The 27,346-nt window shown below is 45.5% G+C and overlaps 1 protein-coding gene across 6 annotated transcripts in view; it reads right to left on the reverse strand.

Annotated features, from left to right (window-relative positions):
• The window catches only part of LOC120318862 (tetratricopeptide repeat protein 39A-like), a 60,516-nt gene that overhangs the window by 21,935 nt on the left and 11,235 nt on the right, over nt 1-27,346 (reverse strand). For 5 of the 6 annotated variants that reach the window (XR_005559612.1, XR_005559613.1, XM_039366976.1 and 2 more), the window contains exons 2-7: nt 12,418-12,513; nt 6,433-6,564; nt 5,836-5,903; nt 4,291-4,358; nt 2,663-2,727; nt 411-510 (exon numbers count right to left, since the gene is read on the reverse strand). Coding sequence is in view for 4 of the 6 variants with exons in the window: in XM_039366976.1 (XP_039222910.1) it covers nt 411-510; nt 2,663-2,727; nt 4,291-4,358; nt 5,836-5,903; nt 6,433-6,564; nt 12,418-12,513 (529 nt within the window). In the remaining 2 variants the exon portion in view is untranslated. Of the gene's footprint in view, nt 1-410; nt 511-2,662; nt 2,728-4,290; nt 4,359-5,835; nt 5,904-6,432; nt 6,565-12,417; nt 12,514-13,874; nt 13,929-27,346 lie in introns of those variants that run through there. The other variant, XM_039366977.1, reaches the window with a different exon arrangement.

Below are 27,346 nucleotides of genomic sequence, written 5' to 3' on the forward strand. Positions count from 1 at the left end.
CCATGAAATGTAACCTTTACTCATACGAGAGTTTTTTCAGTCCTTTGAGGTTTTCTTCCTGCCAGACCTGTTGGCTAAGGCTCTCTGATATATGATAGCACAGATAAAGACCTTCTGTGAAAAATAAATTAGAACCAATTATCCCAAACACAGGAATGAAGAAAGGGGAAATAAGAGTGCTGATCTTCAAAGTTTGCATACACTTTTAGCTGGCAATATATTATAATAACCACAATAAGTGTTGTTCTCTCCACATATCTTTCTCAACCTGTACATTTGCAACTATAGAACAGCCTCATAATGCCCAAATGAAAACTAAAGAAATTAATGGATTGTCTCTTGGAGTTCAGTTTCTGTTATAAACATCACTCTATGCCCCTTAAGAAGCTGTGGAAGCATATTCAACTCACCAAATTGAAGGCACCAGTGCCAAGAGCAATCCCCCCCTCCAGATGGATACGAACAGAGTTTGTAGGCAAGGAACTAGGTTGGATGAAAGCATTCAGGTCTCTGTGAAAATAAAAAAAAAGGTTATTCCATTGCCAACTTATCTGCCTGAAACTAAAAAGCAAAACCCAAGAATTCTATTTCATAGACCTTTTTCACTCTAAACCTGGGTTTTGGTCACACAAGGAATTCAATTTATGCCCTAAGACACTCTACTGATGTCCAAATTTCAACTTCTAATCCAGAACAGGATAATGCTTGTCAGGAAGATAAACATATATAGATCAATAAAGATGGAATTGATACCTACCAGTATACCAGCTTTTCAATTACACAAATGAATTCTAATTACTTTGCACTGTTTGCATGAAATTGAAATATATATATATGCCATAGACACAAAAGATAATGCAAGGGATAGTAACTTAGGTTTTTTTGGGGTTTTTTTTTTGTATTACTGCATCTCTGTTCATTTTAGAAAGAATCATTAAAGTCCAAAAAAACTCTTTTTAGTCAGTTTATATATTTTACAGAAGGAAGCAGACATTAAAATAATAAAAAATAATTTGGAAAAATATCCAAAGATGATTGCTTAGAAATCTGGCCATGTTAATTTTAAAGTTATATATAGTTTTTTATTCTGGAAATCATCGGGTAGCATCTAGTGTGCTGCAGGAGCCACATCCCTAGTCTTCTACGAAATTCATTGAATAATTTTGGACTCATTGACCTGACATGCACACCATTAGGATAAAATGGCCCAGGGAGAATCAAAGCCATCATTTCAAATTCAACAGAAAAAAAGCAAGATCTAAAGAAAAACTAGAAATAAATACATATGAATTGATTTAGCAATGTGTGGGCCTGTGACTAAAGTGTCATGCTTTATGTCAGTAGTTTGGTGGTTCCCCTTGATTCTGCCCACTTTGTATGGAACCATCCCCCCTAGTCTGGTTCCTCTTCATCTGCCCCTCAATCCCCTTTTGGCTAGGATGGGGATTGGATAAAAGAATGCCCACAGCCTTTTCCGCTCTTGAGTAAGCAGTTATTCCATCAACATGCAAGAACAAGCACATAACATTAACTAAGTTGTTCCTGATTATAGAAACACTATGGAAAACACAGCTGAAAAACTCAGTTCTTTGGGTTGCTGATTGTTCTTGTTTCTTTGTTGTTCACTGTGCAGTTGACCAGTTGATGTAAATGCACTAGCCAACAGCTAAGAGATATAAAAACAATGCTGCCATCTAGTGGTCCAATAGTCCAATGGTGCATTGGAGGATCAAAAGGTAGCAAAATACTGAAACTGACTTAGCTCATTCTAGATTTAAGGCATGTAATTAAAAGGATTCAACTCTTGTACTTTTGTAGCCTATCACGTGAGAAATTCCTTGGCAGTTGATGCTCCCAGGGAGTTCTGGCTCATTTCTTCTTGTCTTATTTTCTTAGAGTACTTTACAACTTCCTCATTGATTTCCAGAGCTACGCCTCTTTCACAAACTCCAGCTATTCAAAACATAACATCCAGAGATTGCATCATGGTCACTTTCCTCCAGATAACCATCAGAGCAAAGCCAAGAATGACTACATAAACAATATAACTCTTTTCTGCCACCTAGTGGTTGAAAGGTTGTGTAATCAATCCATAATTTAAAACAAATCAGATGTTGATGGAAGAGAAAAAAAGGAAACAGGTGTAACATACAAATGAATTAGGGTATTATACATGATAAGAGGCTTTTAATATGAAGGATTGTGTTGGATGCAGCTGGAATTTTAGTTGAGGGGCTACCAATTTTTGCCATTGGAATGTTATGCCTTAACATGTATGGACAGCAGCAGAGCATGGATCCCTTCTGGATGCATTGTAAGGGTACACTGTGAAGGCACCAAAAGATTGATAGAAGCATGATTTTACTTCTGCTTTAGGATGGGACATATCTTTGTGGCTGCAGACTATGTCTCGTCAATCTACAGAATTTAAATAGAGGGTAAAATTTAAACATTGCAATGCTTCCTCTTACAGAGCTGTCTTGTGCCTTCGGTCACTATCTAAATATGCCTGTCTATGACAAGTGGACCAAAGACTTTCCCATTCCAATATATGGCACGAGGAGCTGGCTTCTCTTTGTCTCAAACTCCTCACTAATGCTCTTTCTCATTCCTACTGTAATTAAACCCCCTTTATTTAGCCAGACCTGCTTTCCCAACTCACCTGTAGATGAGGTAGCTGCTACGCACCTTGATTCCTCCTTTTATGAAATTCACCATGTTTTCATCCTGTAAGAAGCAAAAAATCTCCATGAATAAAACAACCTCAGTTTCTGGTATCATGTATCTAGGCCAGACATGTCAAACACAAGGCCCGAGGGCCAGATGCGGCCCGTGACATGGTTTCATGTGGCCCGCGAAGCCATCCTGGAAACAGTGAGGGAACGGCCCCCGCTGTCTTGGCCCTGGCCCAGGCCAGCCGGGAGACAATGTACAATTTTGTGGTGGCCATCTATGCTGAAACGCATTCAGTTTTAGCTCCACAAGGCCATCTGGAAACAGCAAGGGACCGGCCCCTGCTGCATTGGCCCCACCCCCTGGGTGCACGCTGGGGAGGTGTCACCCTTTGTGAGGAATGAAGAAATCCATCATCGCCTGGAAGTGGCCAGCAAATGGCCCTCACCTACTTCACATATCCAGCTTGATGGGCTCCGGGGGAGGGGTTTCGGCAGGCTCTTCCAGTGGACCATGCCTTAGAGCTTGCCCTGGTCCCACCCCCTTCTGCCAGAGACCCTCAGATCTGTTCCACTCCTGCCCAGGCCCCCACAAGCACCCTTGACACGAACGATGTATAGCTGGCCATGCCCACCCTGCCCCCCCCCCGAGGACAACCGCAATGCTGATGCGGCCCTCAATGAAATTGAGTTTGACACCCCTGATCTAGGCAATGCCACTCCTAGTTACATAGCACTCCATCAAAGGCATTCATCACACCTGGCCACTAATTGGATGACTGCTGAAGTGTTAAGGCTTCATCCCCCAGCTTGTTTTCAACAAAAGAAATTAATCTCAAAATAAGTGGGAAAACTAATCTCTAGACAGTTATCTATATCTGATCCCCTTGCCCGATTTCTTTCATAGAAGAGTATCTCTCAAGCATTTTGCATTCAGGTTCTGTTTTCCACCAAGCAAGCTAATACAGTGCTTGTACATAGCTACAAGCTGTGTGTATATCAAAATCTTGCTGATTTTGACATACACACAGGGACATCACTGAGCCACAGCCTTCAAGTGAACAGGGGCACTATCCTAACACTGAAATTACAAGGAATGAAGGAAAATTGGAAAATCAAAAGAGCAGCAGTTATGAAAAAAGAGGGACTGCTTTTGTTTCACTTGTCCATAGTTAGCAAAGATATTTTAAACTCTCCAGAGAGCCAGTCTGTGTAATGGTAAAAGTACTGGCCTAGAAACCAGGAGACTGTGAGTTTTAGTTCCTTCTTAGACATGAAAGTCAGCTGGGTGACTTTGGGACCAATAACTGTCTCTCAGCTCAGCCTACCTCACAGGTTTGTTGTTGTGGGGAAAAAGAGGAGAAAGGAGTATTATGTAAGTTCCACATTTCGAGTTACTTATAAAATAATAAAAGTAAACTAAAATTCTGATGAATAAACAAACTCAATGCACAAGCTGTAATACAGGAAGAAAAACACTGAAACATATTTCTTGGATTCTACCTTCTAGAATCTTTCTTGCACCTCCCTCTCGTAGAATTTTCTCCCAGAATTGGGAAATATTGTAATAATGGGACAGAATTTCCTATTAAGTTTGAAGGAAGAAGAATTTTCTTACCTGGAGGAAGGTGAGGGCTGCCCGGTGCAATAAGCATTCTGCATAGCATACTTCAGCATGCAGTTCCTCTGTAACAGGGAAACGTGGATTTAGGGAGGGGCGTGCAATATTTCTAAATATTGTCTCTATCATTCATCCTTTACACATGCACATTCACCTGAAGGCCATACTAAAATGAGTAGCCCCAAAAGGAAACACCATAATCTCTTAATAAAAGACATAATAAAGAAAAGCATTTAGGATATTAAGTATATTGTTTTTACATCCTACTGCAATCGAGGAGATAGGAAGCATATAAATTTAATAAATAAATAAATAAATAGTTGAGATAGAATGTCTTGCTTAACAACCATGTTGATTCGCTTCACCACAGAAGCAGAAGTGAGTCTGGCACAGTCATGTGATTTTTCGCTTAGCGATTGCAGCTAAGCAGATGGAAGTTGTGGTTTGGGTGGTCTTTGCTCACCTGGGAATTCAGAATTCAGTGCATCAGAGAGGATCTTGCCATAGTGACTCACATTTTTGTTATGTCCTACCTGAACTACTACCACAATATGCTTTCAGAAGCTTCAACTGTCCAAAGTGCAACGACCTGTGTGTTAGTCAGCTGGAGCACATTACAGGTAATCCACAGTTATGGGGCCATAAATTGGAACCAGAAACTTTGTTACTAAGTGTTGTAACACATATGGGTTATTCAGTGGAAAGAGGCAGAAGTCCCAAGTAAGGAATTCAGGGGAGCATGAGGGAGGTAAGCAGGTGTCATAGGGGGTGGGGGACTGCCAAGGGCAGCCTGCTAGGGAGCACAGGCAGGTTGGCATGGGATCCAGGAAGGCCAGCAGAAGGGCTGCAGGCAGATCAAAAGATGCCTTGGGTGGGCTGGCAGAGATTGCAGGAAAATAAAATGGCGGGGTGGGGGGTGCTGCAGGTGGGCAAGCACTGCAGAGGGTGAGAGGGCCAGAAGTGCCACACAGAGGTTCCCCAGGAAAATTCCACAATCAACTCCCTAATGGGCTTCTCAGGAGAAAAACAGCAGGAGCGACTTACTGGAATGACTTATAACTTCCCTGCAAAGTTGCCCATTGACTTTGCTTGTGGGAAGCCAACAGGGAAAATCACCTGATGTGATTCTCTGTGACACTGTAATCAGGAGCTGGACACCCGAGTATCATAAATTATCTAAAACACCAGATCTAGAGATAGCCTTTTACAGAGACGGTGGACAATATATTTCTTGCAATTAGATGTTGACATCCTCCCACATTTAGGAAACTATCCCTCTCATCAGCTACTTAAAGGAATCAAGAAAGACAAACATCCAGTCCACACATGGCAGAAGATACCCTAAAGAGCATCCATTTCCTTGGAGGACACAAGAATCCCAGGTAATGCAGTAAGACAGAGCACCATTCACTAGATCCTGCTTATCTGGAATCAAGCAAGACCTGAATGGATTTGTGCAACTTTATATCTACTCTTTCCTATCCTCCAGCTTTTCCTTCTTTAAAACAAATAAAATATTGTCTTGACTCTCAGCACTCTCACCTTCCATACAAGCATCTCCACCTTGCCGACTAGAGAAGGTACCAGTCACAGTGGTTTTCCTTCGAAATCTATCAGGGGAACCAAAAACAGTTGAATTACTAGGTTATTCATCCATCTTCTCCAACCCCTCACCCTAGGAGATTACTTTCCACCAGAAGCCATCCAGCATTATGCTCCAGCAGCAGTTTAAGCAATTCTCTACAATTTCTCTAAGTTATATTCATCCTCCAACCACTTGTCTTTTTGCACCCACTTTTTCATCCCATTTTTAAAGGGAATACGCATTTAGAATTGCAGATCTCGTACCTTGTTCAAGAAAGAGTTAAATATCCACCAACTAATGTGGCAATCAAGTCAGACTTTGGGGAAATACTGGTTATTTAGAAGCAACATTCACAAGCTCAATCAGAATAGAGCTGGAAGGGACCTTGATGATCTTCAAGCAGGAGACCCTACCATTTCAGACAGGTGGCTGTCCAGTCTTTTCTTAAGAACTGAACAACCTGTTATCCTCTCTGCAGCAGTCCCAGACCTTGGCTCAGAAACAAATCTTGCTATGGTCCATTCCAATAGTGTGTGTGTGTGTGAACTACACACCTCTGACAGATCTCCTGGGCTTCTTTCATGGTGTGCCCTGCATGGACAATATCCTCATGTTCGAAGGTCATCATGGCTTGCATCTCCAGGATGGTAGCATAAATTAAGGCATGGTACATGCTCTCTCCAATCCTGCCAAAAGGGGTCAACAACAAAAGACAAAAGATATAGTTCAAGGCAATATAAGACTTTGCTGGTTGCATTGACATATATGATATACACACACACACAAGCATGCATACATACATATGGCATATGGTATTAACAAAGAATGAGGATTAATATTTGGAACATCATCAGAATTGGAAGGGACATTGGAGGTCTTCTAGTCAAACCCCTGCTCAAGCAGAAAACCCTATACCATTTCAGATAAATGGCTGTCTCTTTTTTAAAGCCTCCAGTGATGGAGCATCCACAACTTCTGGAGACAACTCATTTCACTGATTAATTGTTCTAACTGACAGGAAAATTCTCCTTAATTCTAGATTGCTTCTCTCCTTGATTAGTTTCTATCTGTTACTTTTTATCCTGTCCTCAGGTACTTTAGAGCAGTGGTTCTTAACCTTTTTGAATGAATCGCCCCCTTGAGCCAATGAGGAAGTTGTCATCTCCCCCCTCCCCCAACATAACCTCTCAGTCATAACATAGGAAATAATTCTTCAATTTATGCAAACACTTCTTTGTTTTCTTTAAAATTGTCATCAGGACATATCGATGCAAATAATTTATTTCCAGTCTTTTTCCCATATCTCAAGTGTGTGAAAAAGTTTGGTGCCACCTGTCACTTTATTCCAAACTTCGTGATACGTGTATTTCATTATTATCTTATTTATTCAAGACACTTAAATGTAATGACCACTGAAAACAAAATTCAATTGCAAGAAAGTGAAATGCCTGAAAAGAAAAACAGTAATATTCAATGATTGAATTACAAGTGAAATTTAAGACGCAAAAAGAAATATAAAAAGTGTTGTGTCCTGAGCCTGCAAAAGCAGGCTCGGGACGTTGCATTGGCCCCAGGCATTCCAAAAGCTGCCCGGGACCAGACAGAGCAGCGCTAGCCTTGTGTGTATGCGCAAGGCGCGAAAACGCTCTGTTCGCATTGGCTGACATTGTCCAGGTTTCTGGCCATATAAAAAGGCCTGCGTGCCTTTTGTTTTTGCTCGGTTTTGAAGAAGAGGAAATAAAGAGTTTGTTCAGCATCGCCATGTGTCTTCATCATTTGCAAGCGAACGAAGTATACAACAAAAGGGTAGAGGCTGCTGCGCAACGCACATGAAGATAAGCAATGTGTATTCACATATGTATGGCATTCTGTACTGAAGGTAGCTGGAGGAACATTTGAAAACACAATTCAATCCACTAATAGCGAGCGATCTGATGTTTTTGTACGACAGATATACAGCAATTCACTGTATGAAAAAGTCTCAAAAGTGACCCCAAAACCTCTCGCTCCATCGCCCCCATATTGCCCCCTTTTCGTTCCTTCGCCCCCATGTTGCCCCTTTTTGTTCCATCGCCCCCCTGAAAAACAAAATCATATCACCCAGGTTAAGAACCACTGCTTTAGAGAATAAGTTGACCCCCCTCTTCTTTGTGGCAGCCCCTTTAATATTGGAACACTGATATCATGTCATCCCTAGTCCTTCTTTTTATTAGATTAGACATGCCCAATTCCTGCAACCGTTCTTCATATGTTTTAACCTCCAGGCCCCTAATCATCTTTATTGTTCTTCTCTGCACTCTTTCCAGAGGCTCAACATCTTTTTTATATTGTGGTGACCAGAACTGGATGCAGTGTTCCAAGTGTGGTCTTACTAAGGCTTTGTAAAGCAGTACTAACACTTTATGCAATCTTGATTCTATCCCTCTGTTAATGCAGCCTAGGATTGCATTGGCTTTTTTTTTTATGGTTGCAGCAGCCTGCAGGCTCATATGTAAATGATTGTCTACTAGGACAGTGATGGCGAACCTTTTAGAGACTGAGTGCCCAAACTGCAACCCAAAACCCACTTATGCATCGTCGAGTGCCGGGTGGGTGTGGCCCATTGGGTGGGCGTGGCTGCGATGGTAACGGCAGACTGGGTGGGACTAAAAAGTTAAATCAATCAATTCCAACTTGGCAAGATCTTTTTTTTCCCACGAGAAGTTGAAATTGACTGATTGAGCCTTTTTTTTTTTTTGTACACGGTGGCGGAGGCCTAAAGCGAAAAGGTTTTATTAAACCCAGCTGAAGGCCTAGGACTGGGGCAACGGCGCGCGTGCCCACAGAGAGGGCTCTGAGTGGCGCCCCTGGCACCCATGCCATAGGTTCGCCACCACTGTACTAGGACTTCAAGATCCCTCTCCCAGTCACTGCTATTGAGCCAAGTTTCACCTTATCTGTAGTGTATATTTGGTTATTCTTGCCTAAGTGTAAACCTTGCTTTTCTCTACAATGAATTTCATTTTGTTAGATAGGGCGCAAGGTCAAGAAGTTTGAGAATATTCAGTCAAACTTAAATTCTTCCATTGAACCCTACGAAGTCCAACTACCAATTAGCAGTTAAGTCAATCTATGCTCTGAGAATCAAATCAATGCAGTTTTATCAACAGTAGTGCAGAAAACTAGATGTGGCTTTTTAGTGTAGTAAGGGGATCCAGTCAAAGTCATTTTTGAATTGTGCATGGATTTCAATTATTTCTCCCAATATTTTTTCCACTCTCCTTCCCCACCTGCCCCAGTGCTTTTGCATTTGGTACCCTGTTATACACTTGCATAGTTGATTTATCTGTGGATTATTGTATTTTGGGGGAATCTAGCCACGGTGTCAGAATCCAATTATATTTCATCTCTAGTTATCAATTATAGAAAACCCCATTTCTGCCTTCTCTGGATTCTGTCATACGAAGAAGGGAAGGGGGTGAACAAAGGGGCTTTATGGCCCTCACTTCCTTCGGTACACTTCAAAGGAACTGGGTGTGTGTATCACCAAAAGGACTAACCATAACAAAGGGGGCTATTACCTTTCATGTAGTTTTCTCTGAAGTCTCCATCCAGCAGGCAGTAAGGAAAAGGGGGTGGGAGTGTAATGCCTGAGACTGTCGCTGGAAGTAGGGGGTGATTGGGTGGGGCTACTGGGGAACCCCTTAAAACCTTGAATGGGAAAGCTTGGACCCCAAGTCCTGTCTAGAACGCCTGCAACCATTTTCTCTTAATAAAGGATGCCTGTTGGAAGACTTATTCCAAGAGTTCTGTCTTCTTAAGATGCAAAGTGGGGTGGGTCCTTACATTAGACAGGACTTGCAAAATTAATCCACCCAGAAGGGAGACCCTTGCCGGGGGATTTTGCAAAAATTTACCATGTCAGACAATGGAGCAAGAAAGGGGGAAAACTCCCTGGAAAGAGAGCCGCTGCCCCAACTGGAACCTTGCCAGATGTTGGGATCTGAGAGATCAGATTCCTCAGGAGAAGAAGTAGTGGAGACACGGGACCACAAGCCTCACTGGTCAATGGGAAAGTGAGTGGGGAAAGGAATCAAGAAAGGTGACCCTGAGACGGGGGGGCCAAGCAACCAGAATGGAAGCAGGAGATGGAGAAATCCCTGCACGCAAGTGAAGAGGGAGAAAGCTGGGCACCGTACTCAGACTGGATCCTAGAGAAAGCTATTGACCTGAGGAAGAGAACTCTCAACTCCCTAGGAGAGGAGAATTCTGAGCCCTACGGCCGCCCCAGCTCCTGGAGCCGCAAAGGGAGAGACACCGAGGGGGAAGTGGAACCTGCAACCCCGGGGACATCTGCTGATCCAGTAGTCCCTACCCCCTACCGAACCACAGATGGCGATTTGGATGGAAGACACTACCACCAACAACAGAGGCACTGATCCATTCCAAGACGTCCACTGTTGGAGGTGAAATTCAAAAAGGAGCCAACACACTTGGGGTTTTTCCTAACCCAAGTCCTCAGCTACATGGAGGAATATGGGCGGGACATCCCCAGCGACAAAGCCCGCATCCAGATCATGCAATCTGCCCTGGACGGACCGGCTGCAGATTGGGTGGTGAACTTGCACGACTCCAATGCCCCAGAACTCAGTGACTTCAACCGTTTCATGTCCTCTCTGAGAAGACGATTTGAAGACCCCCTGGCTGATCTCAAAGCCCGCGAAAGGATAAAAACCATGAGGCAAGGCAAATGTCCAGTGGCTGAATATACACAAGAATTCCGGGCCATTGCCAGCAAACTGAACTGGCCAGAAGACATCCTCCTTAGCCATTTCAAAGACGGACTAAATTATGACCTCTATGATGCTTGCCTGCCCCGAGGGGACTCACATCAACTTGAGGAATGGTACATCTTGGCAGAGGAAGCAGAGATCGACATATTGAAGAGACACCGCCGAGGAAAACAATGGAGCCACTCCCTGCCTGAGTTGACACACGAACCAGTGAAACCATTGGCTACAGCCAAGAAGCAAATGGGGTGTTTCAAGTGCAGAAGAGAAGGGCATCGAGCTGTAGAATGCCGCTCCAAAGCCCCCCAGCACAACCCAGACAGATTCCCAATCAGCAAATCCGGAAAGTCTTCAGCTAAGCCAAAAGAAACTGCCATGAGAATGATGGAAATTGCGGAACCCCCCACTTCTGCTCATCAGGGGGAAAGAACTCCAGCCTACACCGCAGGGCTGGTGGACGCCTCAGATGACAGATGACACGGTCTGTTAACATACTGAATTAACAAGCTAATCCATAATATGTTTCATCTGATGTAATTTGGGCTTAGGGTTTAGCATTCATTAAGTGAATGCAGCTTTGCCATCAGCTTTTGCAAAGGAAGAGTTATTGCTTACAAGGGTGGCTTCAGATTTCATCAGCATCAGTTTTGTAACACAGACTTAAACTAGAATGGAAGGCAAAAATCAAACTCTTAATGTGCATTCTACTTAAGGCATTTGTATGTATGTTACTTTTTCTAGGCTCAAAACATAGACAAAAATAAGGTCCATTCATTAAAATACAGTAAAAATGATTCTTGATTTTAACAAAACGTATTTTTAAAAAGTAAGTCTACATAACAATTAAAGTTATCCAGTATGACCATTGTTTTTATTTTACCTTCTAAAGACCATCTGAGATACATAAATTTAGCAATCTTTCAGAATACATAAGAGTAAGAAGGTATTCTTTCCGTAAATGTTTCACTTCATAGAATGATAGCTGCAGTAAAACAGTTTCCCCGCTGTTTTCCCTATCCTTGTTTTAAACTATAGGAGTCATAAACGCTCTGTTCCTAAACTGCATCACTTAACATTGCACAATCTTTACATACTTTGGGTTTGACTAAGACTTATTGTTAAACAAATACTCTTCTTTCTTTTTCCCACATACAGGATGTATAACTTTCTCCATCAATGCCATGGGGATGCTGAAGATCATGCAGCAAAGAGTTGCCATTATTCAATAACATTTCATTCTAAATTTTGCCACCCAATCTAACAGCACAAGCCTGGCCTCTCTGTAATAAGCCTCCTAAAATACCAACTTCCAGCAGCAATATATTTTTAGAATACTGCAGCAAATATCCTGCTGCCTTCACCACAAGCTACATGAAATACTTATGAGCTGAATCCCTCACAGGGGAACTAGATAGCTATTTGCATAGGAGTGTTATGGAACACTTAGCTAGAGGAACATAATTTGCCTTATTTTAGACTTGAAAACAAAAAGGACTCTAGCAAACCAAGCTAATTCCCTTCCCACCCATCCATTTGAGTTCAATGTCTGAGAAGCAACTCTCCTTTCATTGCATCCCACAGATTTGTTTCAACGCTATAGCCACTATAGCCATGAGCATTGTAATTGGGGTCCCCTAGTTGGAAAGTGCTGGAGGAAGATTTAATTCAACAGAACAGGTAGGAACCCTGGTAACAGTGCGTAGAAAGGAAGCTGATATCCTGCATTTGTCCTGTGTGCAGGATGAATCAGCTTGGGAACCTCTGATTTACCTGGGCTGCAGCATTTCCAAGCTCTTACTGAACTGGTTATGCAGGAAACAATTCAGTGCCTCTGTGCACTCGGCTAAGGCAGTCTCCAGGGAAGTGCTGTGGGTAAGAAAAGAAGGCTAGTTATCACAGATGTTCTTTTAAGATTTGGAGTAACACACATTTTCTTGTAGCGACTGTCCATTTAATTATCAGTTTTTAGCCATTTGTAATGGAACTTTCCCTTAAACTGAACATTTGTTTTGGATGAGACAATATTAAGGCAAAGGCACAGATAAAAGATCTTTTGTGGACTTCTACATTTTGGCTATTACTGAAAAACATGGTCTAAGTGGGCAACCATCAAAAGAGGCGTTGATTTACCTCTATGGGAGGAGAGCTCTATGAATTTTAAGAGCAAGCAGCAGCATTTAATTCTAGCGATGTCAGCAATTCTAATCCCATCCAGCCCTGAAATAGTTCCCTACCATTAAATATTTTATTCACAATAGAAATAAATAATATCCTCATTTAATTACCCTCACATTAGCTCTAGAAGGTACCCAGGTTACCAAATAGATAGGAAAGCAATTACTTGCTCATTGACTGATAAAAGGAAGTGTAAATGTGCTATGCTTCTTTCCTAAAGCTATACGCTGCGAAACTTCCCAGGTCTGAGGGCTTCCCTCCCTCCTATAGGGATCAGGAAATGCCCTTCCTCTGGGGTACTTGAAGGAAGTGGTTGGCTACTTGTCACTTTTGTTTAGCTTAGGTGTCCTCCCAAAGACAGATTTCTTACATTTGACAACACTAAGCAAACACAGCATTTGCCAGTATCGTTACCCCACCTTACTCAAACAGGACTGGCCTTTCAACAAATTCTCCAACTGGTAAACTAGGTTTTATAGGCTCCTGCTATTCCCAGGAAATTTTAGGCAACTTTTCCTGTAAATGTAGAGACCCAGAGCTTTGTATTGATGTTGACCTGGTTTACGTGATAATTTATCAAGCTTAGTTTCCTCTGCATTAACCCATCATAGCTCTTCAAGATTCAAGACACGCGTCTTCTCCAAATGTAGCTAACCACGTCAGGAATTGATTGTACAATTCTTCTTTAAAAGAAGATACTAGAAATATAATCACATACTGTTATGTCCCGAGCCTTGCAAACGGCTCGGGCGTTTGCAGGCAGTCCCGGGCAGGTGCAAAGCTGCCCGGGACCAGACAGGCTGTCGCCAGCGCCGTGCGCATGCGCGGGTGCTGGCGCGGGAAAAGTAACCCATTTACCCGGGAGTTGCCTATATAAGAGGCTGTGAGGCGTTTGGGCTGAGCTGAAGCCATCTTCCTGTAAGCTGAACGCTGAATAAAAGAACCTGAGAACTCCAGCTGCTTCTCGTGTCTGTTTTCCCGCCAAGGACGCAACACTGGCGACGAAGGTGGGATGCCTTGCACTACCTGGAAAGGAAAAAGTGTAAGCTTACCCAAGGAGTCCTGAGCGGCGGAAGAGGAACGGTGTTGACTCAGCAGCTGCCCGCCAATCCAGTGCGCATTCGGGGGTAGGCTGGCTGATAGACCCGTCTCCTGAAGATCCGAAGATGGCGAAAATCGGAAGGCTTGCGGAATTCGACGTCTCACATCCAGAGCGGTGGGAGTCCTACGTATCCAGAATGGAGAACTACTTCAAGGCAAACCAAGTGAGGGAAGATAGCTTGAAGGCTGCCACCCTGCTTTGCGCTTGCGGCCAAGACGCCTTCGAAATCGCAGAAAACCTTGCAGCACCTGTTCCAGTAGAGTCTGTAAGCTACGCAGACCTGAAGAAGCTGCTGAAGGACCACTTCCACCCCAAGGTGTCCGTTATCTCATGGCGCCACACCTTCGAGCAGAGGGATCAACGGTCCGGGGAGTCAGCCAAGGAGTACATCGCCGCGTTACGGAAGGCCGCCAAGCCCTGCGAGTTCAAGGACCTCGAGGAACGACTGAGGGACCGATTCGTGTGCGGGTTGAGGCATCGAGAGCTACAACAGAGACTTTTCGCTAAGGAAGAATTATCCTTCCAAGACGCTTTAAGGGAAGCCACCGCGGAAGAAGCAGCAGGCGGCGCCGTCAAGAACATGCGGCCGATCAGAAGCAGTGCAGAGGGTGCGTCCGTGCACCAAGAAGACGTCCGACGAAACTCCGAGGAGGATCCGGACGAAGAAGTCGACCGTCTACACCCCGCGAAGGGAGAAAATCAGAAGGAAAGCTCTTCAGCTCCGCTCAAGTGCATCGGCTGTGGAGGTCGCCACAGGAGAACCGACTGCAAGTTCCGCTCCGCTACCTGCCGGGCATGCGGCAAACAAGGGCACATTGCAGCTGTGTGTCTGGGCCGACGAAAGGCACAACCTCAAGAAGAACGCCTGAAGGGTACCAGAGTCCCCAGCCAGAATAGGGTAGGTTTTTGCGCTTCGCGTAGAAACATTTGTAGGACAGGCACACACAAGCCCATGAAGAAAAAGCTGTCACTCAACGTGAAGCTACAAGGGGTTCCATTATCTATGGAACTAGACACAGGGTCCGCCCTTTCCATCATTTCATTGCATACATTTAGGAAGATTTGTTCCAGTAGTGGGACTAAGGCCAAGTTAAGGCCTTCTGATATTGTATTAACTGATTTTCAGAACTCAAGAGTGTGTGTTAAGGGGGAGGCCACCCTTAACGTGCAATACAAGAGTTTTGAAGGTCCACTAGACTTGTTAGTAGTAGGGGGTGAAAGAACGAGTCTCATAGGACTCGATTGGTTTGAGGCCCTGGGGATACACGTCACAGGACTCAACAGCTTACAAACACTCGACCTACAGGAAGTCTGCAAAGAATTTGCAGATGTTTTCAGCCCCCAGCTGGGCACATTCAAAGGACCACCTGTGTCCTTAAAGCTAGACCCCACTGTCACTCCCATTAGGATTAAAGCAAGAAGGGTCCCTTTTGCTTTAAAAAGTAAGATTGACACTGAATTAGACAAACTAATCCAACAAGGAATCCTAGAACCTGTTGATTCCAGCCCATGGGAGACCCCCATTGTCACGCCTCTAAAGGCAAATGGGGACATTCGCATTTGTGCTGATTACAAATGCACACTCAATAAGGCATTGCAGCAACATGCCTATCCTGTTCCTGTGGTCAGTCACATCCTGGCCTCTCTCAAGGGGGGGCGTGTTTTTGCAAAGCTTGACCTAGCTCAAGCATATCAACAGCTGCCTGTTGATAATGATGCTGCCATAGCTCAGACTATTGTGACCCACAGGGGAGCCTTTAAGGTAAAAAGGCTGCAGTTTGGAGTGAATGTCGCTCCTGGGATTTTCCAAAGCGTAATGGAAAACACACTACGAGGTATACCAGGGGTCTGCCCCTACTTTGACGATGTCTTGATTGCAGGAGACTCCACACACATTCTAGCTGAAAGGCTTAGGGCTGTCCTGTTAAGATTCAGGAAATCAGGCCTCAAGCTCAGAAAAGACAAATGCAAGATTGGGGTGCCTTCTACTGAATTTCTGGGATTCAAAATTGATGCTGCTGGGATTCATCCTGCTGAATCCAAACTAACTGCTATTTTAGAAGCACCCAGGCCAAAGTCTAAGGCCGAACTTCAGGCCTTCTAGGCCTCCTGAATTTCTACAATTCTTTTCTTCCACATAAAGCTAGTGTAGCTGAGCCTCTTCACAGGCTACTAGACAAACAAGCTGTGTGGCTGTGGTCACAAGCACATGAGGCTTGCTTTAAAGAAGTCAAGGCCTTGCTCACTTCTAACAGTGTTCTTGCACATTTCAACGAGTCTCTTCCTGTGTGCATCGCTTGTGATGCATCCCCCTACGGGGTTGGAGCTGTCCTGAGTCACCTCAGGTCTGATGGAACTCAGGTTCCTATTGCATACTACTCCAGAACATTGTCTTCTGCCGAGCGCAACTACGCTCAGATAGACAGGGAGGCTCTGGCTGTTGTTGCTGGAATTAAAAAATTCCACGATTTTCTATATGGCAGGCATTTCACGGTCTTCACTGACCATAAGCCTCTGCTGGGACTGTTTACCACACGTAAGCAGACTCCCCACATCATTTCCCCTAGAATGCTTAGGTGGTCTATTTTTTTGTCTGCATATGATTTTTCATTACTCCACAAGCCTGGGAAAGAAATGGGCCATGCTGATGGCCTCAGTAGGTTGCCTCTGCCAGTAGTAGAAGCTGACCCCGCGCCAGCTGTCAACATTCTATCAATCCAAGCCTTGCCCGAGCTCCCTCTTAGTGCCAGGGATGTTACCGCTGAAACAGGTACAGATCACACACTTTCACGTGTCCGCTCCTGGGTCCTGTCCGGGTGGCCTGAGCACTGCCCTAGTCCTGAGTTTCAGAGTTTCTGGTCCAAAAGGAACGAATTGTCCCTTTCTCAGGGTTGTTTGCTTTGGGGAAACAGAGTTGTCATTCCCACCTCAATGAGGACTAGGGTCTTAGAATCCCTCCACGAGGGTCATCCTGGCATTGTTCGTATGAAGGCTCTTGCACGCAGCCACTTGTGGTGGCCTGCTTTAGATAAAGATATTGAGGCTAAGGTACACGCATGCCACATGTGCCAACGATCTCGCCCAGAGATGCCCCAAGCTCCTGTGCATAAATGGGAGGAAACACAGTCCCCATGGTCTAGGGTGCACATTGACTACGCTGGGCCCTTTCAGGGCCAGTTCTTCTTGGTCCTTGTTGACAGCCATTCAAAATGGCTTGAGGTTGTGCCTGTCTCGTCCACCACCACTGCAAAGACTATTCAGGTACTGAGGGGGATTTTTGCTGCACACGGGCTGCCAGATGTCATTGTGTCTGACAACGGCCCTCAATTCACCTCCTCCGAATTCCAAGCTTTCTTACAGGCAAACCTGATTCGTCATGCCACATCTGCGCCTTTTCACCCATCCACCAACGGTATGGCTGAACGCATGGTGCGCATCGCAAAGGACGCCTTGAAGAGACTCACCTACGGGGACTGGCATCACAGGTTGGCTGACTTTCTCCTTTCTTATCGCACCACACCGTCCACTTCTACAGGGAGAAGTCCAGCTGAACTTCGTTGGGGGCGCCAACTTACTACGAGACTTGACCGGTTGCATCCGGACAGACTGCCTTCATCTACCTCACATCCTAGGGCACCTAGACAACTACTTGTGGGTGCCCCGGTTTGGGCTCGCAATTACGGGCCTGGTCATACATGGGTCCCCGCTTCTGTGTCCAGGATCACAGGTCCTCTCTCCTACGAGGTTGCCCTGGACAACGGTCGTGTCCTGCGTCGGCACATCGACCAACTCCGCTCTAGGCGGGACTTTTCTGCTGAAACTCCTGGGTCTTTTCCAGGGGGGGAGGGGGACCCTTTGGAGCAAAGGGAAGGGCAAGAGCTACTGCCCATCGCCACTGAGGGAGCCACAAACGGCTCGTCCCAAGATTCTGCAATTGCTCCGAAAAGGAAGTCTTGGAGCTTACCCACACAACAGGCACTCACGCCTACTCCAGCCAGGGAGTTACCCCGGGGGCATACTCACTTTCCACACACAGCACACAGCACTCCAGCAACGGAGGATACCCGGGGGCATCCCAACAAATCATTCCCCGCAAGAGAGCTGGCACACAATGCCCAAGGTTGGCCTGACCTTACCCCAAATCCTACAGGGGGTCAAACATACACAGAGCTAGTCGAGGAACCAAGTCCCGACTACAACACCCCTAGCACAAATCAGGGGACACCTGAGTTTTGGGAGAGTACAGAAACCCACACGAGCCCAAACACAGAATGGGGTTCAGGGAATAGACAGCCTCCTGACAGGTCTTGGACTGACCTAGGGGGTTCTACAGAGACGCCCAGCAGTGGCTATCACTTCAAGGGGCCTGAGGGTCTACAGCTAGGTAGGACAACCAGGTCACAAAGCAACAGAAGCCCTGGCCTGACGAGCCCGGTGGGCAAGCAAGCAGGCCAGGCATCGGGGCACAGTCCTTGGAAGACACCAGGGCACAGTAGAGAGAACAGGCTCATGCCTCCCTCCAGTCAGGGGACTTATGCCAGTAACCCAGAGCTAAGAAGGTCACAGAGAGCAAAGAAATCTCCTAAGTACCTAGAAGATTACATAACATTGTTGGCAAGACAGAAGCCAGTAAACAGTGGGAACACTGGGGAGCAAATTGTCGTGTAAAATAAATGTTGTATGTTGATAGTAGTTTTAGCCCGGGGGAAAGGGGTGTTATGTCCCGAGCCTTGCAAACGGCTCGGGCGTTTGCAGGCAGTCCCGGGCAGGTGCAAAGCTGCCCGGGACCAGACAGGCTGTCGCCAGCGCCGTGCGCATGCGCGGGTGCTGGCGCGGGAAAAGTAACCCATTTACCCGGGAGTTGCCTATATAAGAGGCTGTGAGGCGTTTGGGCTGAGCTGAAGCCATCTTCCTGTAAGCTGAACGCTGAATAAAAGAACCTGAGAACTCCAGCCGCTTCTCGTGTCTGTTTTCCCGCCAAGGACGCAACACATACCATTTCAATTTAAAAAATGGGGGAGCACTTAGGAAACTACAGTAGATTCATTTTGATTGAGCTAAAAATTATAATAAAGGGTCATGAGTAGGAAATAGAAGATAGTTATAATTAGCAAAAAAGTGCACCAGCAAAGAGCTAACATGTGTAGAAAGTCACTAGGGTGAACGGAATGTAATCTGGCAAAGGAAGCAAAAAGTAACAAGACATGGATATGTGGGCATGAGAACCAGTTGGTTCTAGTGGTTAAAGCACTAGAAACTAGAAGATTATGACTTCTAGTTCCACCTTAGGCATGAAAACCTGCTGGGTAACTCAGTCACTCTCTCTCAGCTCACAACATCAGGCTTCGGTGACAAGTCAGTCAGTCCTTTCATATCATAATCAACAGATCAAGAGTTAGTTGATCTGGAAAAAAGTGGCACTTGCAGGAAAACACTAGGAATAAAAATAATGAGTAATTTGCATGTGCACGTGTGCATTTGCTTTCCCTTCATGTTGTGTCCAGTATATGTGTGCCCTGGGGAGCATAAAATAAGTTATATATGCTCTGTCATGAGGCCGTGGGACTATGAGGAAGAGTGGCTTAGAATGGAGGAGTCACCAGGACTCTGACATGGCGTTCTTTAGCCTCTCCCACAAAGATCTATTGGGGGACTTTTTCCTGGAATGTTTTTCCCAGCAGCCCCAACTGTATGTAGCCTATTTCTGAACCTGATCTTTCTTTTTCCAGTTTCTCTCTGATGCCATATTTGGTTCTGCTCTGTTCCAGTTTTGGAGAATTATTCTGCTGACAGAGGGACATAGCTTCCCAGTCCCTTGTGTAATTTCTTCCAACATTCTATTGAGTTGAAAGGTAAAAAAAGGTGTTTTTTACTCTGCTAAATGTAAAAACAAAAAACAAAGGGTTACACAGTATCATCTTTGCTTTGTTTTTCTTCCCAAAAAGAAATGATGTTCAAAAGAAGCTAAACAGAACAGACAGCAAGAGAAAATGGCAATTCAAGATATGGAAAGACATAGCAAATTTGCCTACCAAGAATAAGTTTAAATGCTCTTACTGTATGCATGGCAATATTAAAGTGCTGCTTTTCAGGGTTGGCTAAAAACAGGGGTAGGCAACCCAAAACACTCAAAGAGCCACTTGGACCCGTTTCCCACCAAAAACAAAACACCGGGAGCCGCAAAACCCTTTTGATGTCTAAAATGAAGATAACACTGCATATATCCTTTTTTACCTTTATTATAGGTATATATATACACCTATATATTATATATATATATATATATATATATATATATATAATGAAGGTAAAAAAGGATATATGCAGTTATCTTCATTTTAAATATCAAAAAGGTCTCTCTCTCTGTCTCTCTCTGTCCCTCCCTCTCTCTCTCTCTCCCTCTCTTTCTCTTGCCCCACCCCTCTCTCCCTCTCTCCGATCTTCTGCTGACCTGGCAAGCTGGCTTCAAGCTGTTTTCTCTGACAAGCCAACACCCATTCTTATTGGGCTAGCTGAGGGGTAGACAACCTGGCTCTTTTATGACTCATGGACTTCAACTCCCAGAATTCCTGAGTCAGTACAGCTGGGCTAGCTAGCTCTCTCCTGTCCTTCCTGCTTCCTGCTTCCTGCACAGACTCAGCAAAGGGAGGACCCCCGCCCAATAAACTTTTCAGCTCGTGGGAACAGGGTGAGGCTACTCTCTTTTTTTATACACACACACAGAGAGAGAGAGAGAGAGAGAGACAAGCTCTGTCTCTGTCTCTCTCTGCAAATGGCAGAGGAGGCTGGGATCCATAGGGGAAGGTTCAAAAGCCGCATGTGGCTCCGGAGCTGCAGGTTGCCAACCTATGGTTAAAAATGATGCCAGTTGCAGAAACAGCTGACTGCATTTTTAGCCCTTATTCTACTTCAGCAAAGGAAGCAGAGCCTCCTTTGTGCCAATTACTGGCAGGAGTCTGAGCATTGAAGAAACAGCAGCAAAGTAGTGGTTCTCCTGTGGGAAGAGAAATCAGGAAAACATTTCTTCAATTGCCATTCCATGGGAGAGTGCCAGGGAAATTCATCCCCCAAAGACCTGATCACCATCCTTCTCTTCCCCCACTGCTCCTACTACCCAAGCAGAATGGAAGCCACAATTTTGCAGAAAAGCTGCCCGTTAGTGCCAGCTGAAGAGTTATGTGGAACCAAGAGCCAACCAGAGAAGCAATTCCATCTATATCATCCAAGACTACAAGATATATCACCTGGATACATAGCAGCAGCACACAGATGGCACACCTTGAAACAACCATTGCAGGCTGTTATTCACATCAGCAACAATCCATTTCTGACAAATATCAAGGTTATATATTTCTAGTTGTCTATTCATTCAGTATTGGACACCTGGTATAGAGTTCCACAGTTTAGGCTCTGCAGCATAAACCATAGAAGAGTGATGGCCAGCAATATCTTGGGGAAGTGCCTTTGCAGATGGTATTCCTGTGGTACAGTGGACTTTCCATAGGGGACTGTGGGATATTTCAATGCCAGAAGAACTTATACTCAAAAAGATTTGCTTCCCCTCCTTCTCTTATCAAAGGTTGTCAAACAGAGCAATGTGAGAGATGGCTTTTTCCATAGAGGAGGATTATCCCATTGCCAAAAAGCAAATGGCCCTAAACATCAGAGATGGGACATACCTCAAATGGTTAGTAGGAAAGGACAGGCCTCCAAGTCTAAATTAATCTTAGAACAACCAGCTGCAGATTAAACCATCAACACCAACACTTATGATGGTAGAATTGGAAGAACACCAACTTTTGCAGCACAGCAAGAAACTATGAAAGGAAATTGCTTTTGCAGGGAAATTGCTTTTGCAGTCTTCATACTGCGGCCAGAAGGACACATAAATGAGCCCATAGGCCCCCAAACGAAATTATCTAAAATCCTAAAGAAGTTTGTGAAGTTTATCATCTTGGAGCAACTTTTTATGGTGTTTGGGAAAGCATAGGGGATGGGCCTAGTGCTAAAAGATTGAAGAATGGGAAATCCTTAAAAGGGGTTAAAAAAAGAAGATCTAGATTAGTCAGCTTAATGTCAATTACCAGACAAAACTCTGCAACAAATAAATAAGTATCTGATCACTGAGCATTTGGAGAAGAATGTATTGTTGGCAGGAGCCATAGGTTTGTTAAGAATAAGTCATGCCAGACCAACATTTTTTTTGGGGGGGGGGAACAGAGTTTAGTTTACTGTTAGCATGCAGTGAGCATAATGTATCTTCATTTTAGCAAAATATTTAATGGTCTTTTATGAGACCCCAATAGGGGAGATGACAAACGATGGACTGGAAAATGTTACCATTAGATTGGTACAGAACCAAGACAATAATTTTACCCAACAATGTAAATGACTGGCTCTGCATCAAGCTTAAAAAGAGACATGTTGAAAGCATTTTTCAGAGATCCTGTCTAATATCTATACTGTTCAACATATTTATAAAAATTTGTATAATAGAAAATATTAAATCTGTGAACAAGGAAAGATGGGAAGTACAAATGTCTTGGGGAGGAGATAATATCAAGATTCATAGCAATCTTGACAATTGGCAGATAACATCAAAATGAATTTCAACAAGAATAAATTCAGTATTCTGAATTTGAGTAGGAAAACCTAAAGGTATAATTGTAGGATAGGAGAAAGGATCCTTGCCAGCTGTATATATGAAAACAATCTTGGGTGTCTTGATGGATCACTGACTGAATATAATGTGGTACAGCTGTAAAAATAGCAAATGCAATCCTAGGTAGCATTGATAGAAATTTATGATGGTCCAGGGATCACGTGATCCCATTTTGTGACCGTCTGACAAGCAAAGTTAATGGGGAAGCCAGATTCACTTAACACCCATGTTATTAACTTAACAACTGCAGGGATTCACTTAACATCTGTGGTAAGAAAGGTCGTCAAAATGGCAAAACTCACTTTACAAATCTCTTACTTAGCAACAAAAAAAAATGGGCTCAGTTGCAGTTTTAAGTTGAGGACTACCTGTTACGTCCATGGGACCAGTAAGGGACTTAAAAGATAAACTTACAAGGGAAGCTTGGAAGCACTATTTATGTTTTGCCTGGACAAGAGAAGACTTGGGTAAGTTGTAAATTAGACCACAACAAGTTTCTGCCAGTTAAATGGCAGAGTAAGTTGCAGTAGTGGGAAGCAGAGTTGATGAGACCCATGCGCCCAGAGATGGCTTAACAAGCATGGGGGGGGAGGTTGTATGTTTGTATCTTCCCTTTAAAGAAATCCAATGAATTCTACAATGTAAGAATTCCTCAAATCTTACATCCTAACATAGCCTTGCTCTTAGACACAGGTGTCAAACTCGATCGCGTCAGGTATTATGTCATATCACAAGGTTTTTTGCCTTTGTGGAGCTGGGGTGGGTGTGGCTTGCCCATGACACACCTGGCCGAGGGGCCGCTAGAGAGAGGTTCACGAGGTCAGCGAACCATGGTCTCTGTGGCCAGTCCAGGGCCACTAGAAGAACCTTTCCTTCTCCCGAAGAAGCTTGCAGACAACCGCTGGAAGAAGAGGAAGAGGAGGGAAGGCATAAAGCAGTCCCTCTGGCCATGGGCTCCGAAGAACATCCACTCGTTCTGCCCCTGGAGATGAAAAGCAGGAAAAAAATCGCTGGAGATGAGCGTTTGTCAAGGAAGAAAAAAGGTCTAGAACTGGCAATCCGAAATGGTAGCAGATCTCCCTGAAGATCCTCGGGTGCAGGCACCATTCCGAATGGTCCACCGTCGCCCGGCTCAGGAAGTTGGCCTGAGTGTTTGCCTCCCCTGAAATGTGGTCGGCCTTGATGGAGGCCAGGTTGGCTTCTGCCCAGGAGCCCAGCAGGAGTGCCTCAGTAAAAAGAGTTCACGAGATCGGGTGCCCCCTTACCAGTTCATGTGTGCCTTGGCAGCCATGTTGTCCGTGAGGACCAAAATGTGACGGTTCGCTACTGTACTGCGAAAGTGGCGGAGGGCAAGGTGTACGGCCCTGAGCTCCAGCCAGTTGATATTGTGCCGAAGGTCGGAGCGGGACCAACGGCCCTGGGCCCACTGTGAGCGAAGGTGCGCTCCCCAGCTGAACAGGCTGGCATCGGTCGTAAGGGTGAGTCGATCAGGCTCCTTGAAGTAGGACCCTGAGCATGGCCGACGAGAGCCACCATGTGAGGGATCGCGAGACGTGAAGCGGAAGTCTCACCCTTTGATTGGAGGAACTGATGTTCAGTCTCTGGAAGGGGAGCAGGAACCACTGGAGGTTCCTGGAGTGGAGCCTGGCCCAAGGTACAATCGCAGTGGCTGAGATCATCTTCCCCAGTAATTGGGAGAGGCTGGCCAAAGTTACCGTTCGATCCGTGCGCAATTGGAGAATCAACTTCCTGATGCTGTCCCGGCGTTCTTGGGATAAATAGACCCGGCATTCCACCGTGTCTATGATGGCCCCTAGGTGTATTAACCTTGTTGCGGGGATCATATGGCTCTTAGAAAAGTTTACCGAGAACCCGTGATTCTGGAGCAGCATTAGCACCAGTTCGAAATCTGCTTGAGCGGCCTGGATCGACGACGACTGGATTAGAATGTCGTCCAGGTAGCACTGGATTCTGACTGGTACCATTCTCAGGTGAGCTGCTAGAACCGCCAGGATCTTGGTAAAGACTCTCGGAGCCAAGGATAGACCGAACAGGAGTGCCCTGTACTGATAATGGTGTCCCCTGTGGGCAAATCGTAGAAACCGGCGGTGGGTGAGAGAGATGGGAATGTGAAGGTATGCTTCCGTGAGGTTGATGGACGTCAGGAAGTCCCCCCTTTTTACACTTCCCAAGATGGATTGGAGCATTTGCATCTTGAATTTGTGGTATGCAAGATGATAGTTTAATCCCTTTAGATCTAGGATGGCTCTCCATCCCCGTGACACTTTGGGAATGATGAAGAGGATGGAGTAAAACCCCTGATCTCTCTGATCCAATGGCACCAGTTCTATGGCCCGTATTTTTAAGAGGTGACGAATGGCCTCTCGCATGAGTCTTTTCTTTGTTGGATTTCTCAGTTGGGGACAAGAGATGAAGCAATTTGGGGGGTTGGAGATGAACTCCAGGGACAGTCTGTGACGCACAGTGTTTAGGACCCCTGCATCCATGGTGGTGGCTTCCCGCTGGCGGGCAAAGAGAGAGAGTCTGCCCCCAATGGGAGGATCCTCCTGAGTCACCTGGATTGGTGGAATGGGTGGCTGTTCCCACAAAAGGGCCGTTTGCTCTGAAATTGTTGCCTGGACCTGGAAACCTGTCTGTCAGATTGTCTGTCCTGTCTGTCCTGCCTGATAGGGAAAAATGGTTGGGCTGGGAATAGTTGGATCTGGCTCCTGCGCGAAAGGACTGAGTAGGTGTTGGGACGTTTGTCTGTTGGTTTAAGGAGGTGATTGAGGACCTTACATTTATCCTTATTTTCAGTGAGGTAAGGATTCAGAGCTTCACCAAACAATTTTCCTCCCTGATAAGGGGCTGCTGATAAGCGCCATTTGGACTTGGCATCAGCATGCCAGTGTTTCAACCAGAGCATACGGCGGCCAGTGACATTGGATGCCATGGGTCTGGAGGAAAATCTGGCGGCCTGGAGGGTGGCATCGGAAGCGTATTCTGTTACCGCCACCATCTTACTTAGATCTTGATGCGTGCGGATATCCTCCGCCGGTATCCTGGCCTGAAACTGTCTAAGCCAGCGGAGAGCAGACCTGTTAAAAAATGATGCAGAGGTAGCTTCTTTGCTAGCCCACGCTGCAGCTTGATTTGTTCTGTGAGAAGAGAGCTCACATTTACAGTCCTCAGCCTTGAGGGCCTCAGAAAGGTCGCCAGGAATGACAGTTGGAGACACAAGGGGACTAAAGGTTCATCTACCGCGGGCACCTCCAGAGCCTCCTCCAGGTAATGGGCCACATTATAAAGCCTTTTCTCATTGCTACTTGGAAGGGGAAAAGAGGCTGGGGATACCCACTGCTTTTGGACCGCGTTGAGGAACATGGGTGGGCAAGAAATGCGGTATTGTGTTGTTAACGGTTTGGTGAAATTTGGATCCGCCTCTGAGTCTGGAGTAACTGAAGTTGCCAGCATGGAAGTGGCCTTGCGAAGCAGGGGGACAAAAAAAGAAGGGTTAAAGAGACCGCTAAGTGATGGTGTCTAATGGGAAGGTTGTGCCTCCTCAGACATCGAAATCTCCAGATCAGCCTCATACTCACGAGATGATGAGTCCCTGGAGTAAGTGAACTGAGAAGGGGAAGAAGGCGCACGATAGGACTCATTGGCCAGCTGGTGAGTGGGTAGAGAGTTGACCACGGCTGATGTAGTCACTTGCAATCTGGCCTCAAGAGCGCGCTCTACCACCTGTGCAATCATCTCAGCTAGGCGGTACTCTATGGGAAAGGAGACCGGTTCACTTGGCCTAAGCCCGGCCGCAGTAGGGGTGAAGTAGCTTCAGGGGCCACATGTTGAGCCTGTGAAGTGGAGGGCTGAGCGATGGGATGAACCCGGTCCGTGTCCCCCGGTGCAGGAGATAGGAGAGGTTCCCCTGTCGACCACAGCCCCAGGGGAGAAGCAGAAGGCCCCAGGGGTACATCAAAGGAAGGCACTTTGGCCTGTGAGGTCTCCAATCTGGCTAGTTTCTGTGCTTTAGAGAATTCCTTCTCTAGGGCTTGGTGTCTCCTGGTGGCCTGTTTTTCAGCTACCTTGGAGGTTTTTGAGGTAGACCTGGCCTTGGCCTTGGCCGAAATCTTACCTGCAGCCTCTTGATTAGAGGATTTGTGGTGTTTTGCAGTTGAGGAGGATGGCAAGACGTCCTTTATGGAGGGCCTAGTATCCTCCATTCTCAGGTAATACAGGAGTACGATAGAGGACCCCTGGTATCCAGAGATTGTTATTGATTGGATAAGAACAGGCACACTATAGGGGACACCTGGAATCCAGATATAGCTGATTGTGTGGATAAGAACAGGCGCATGGTAGGGGACGCCTGGTATCCAGACAGAGCTGTTTGTGTGGATAAGAACAGATGCATGATAGGGGGCGCCTGGAATCCAGACAGAGCTGTTCATGTGGATAAGAACAGGCGCACGATAGGGGATGCCTGGAACCCAGATAGAGCTGTTAATATGATTAGGCCAGGATCCCAATGGGGTAATCCTGGTTTTCAGGGAGACCTGGAGACACCAAAAACCCAGAAATTGAATCCAAGGAGGTTAAATGCACTGGAAGAAAAAAGGAGTAAACTGAATAGGACCAATCCTGTTAAGCAGGCTATGAAATAGATATATTACAGACCTGAGTGGCTGTGGAGATCAAATACTGACTGAGGTCTGACAGGCCTTGTAATCGTGTTGAGGGAAAGATCCAAAATGGTGTCC

This window comes from Crotalus tigris, unplaced genomic scaffold, assembly GCF_016545835.1.
Source record: "Crotalus tigris isolate CLP2741 ecotype Arizona unplaced genomic scaffold, ASM1654583v1 scf7180000020503.524756, whole genome shotgun sequence".
In the NCBI taxonomy this organism is placed as follows: Eukaryota; Metazoa; Chordata; class Lepidosauria; order Squamata; family Viperidae; genus Crotalus; species Crotalus tigris.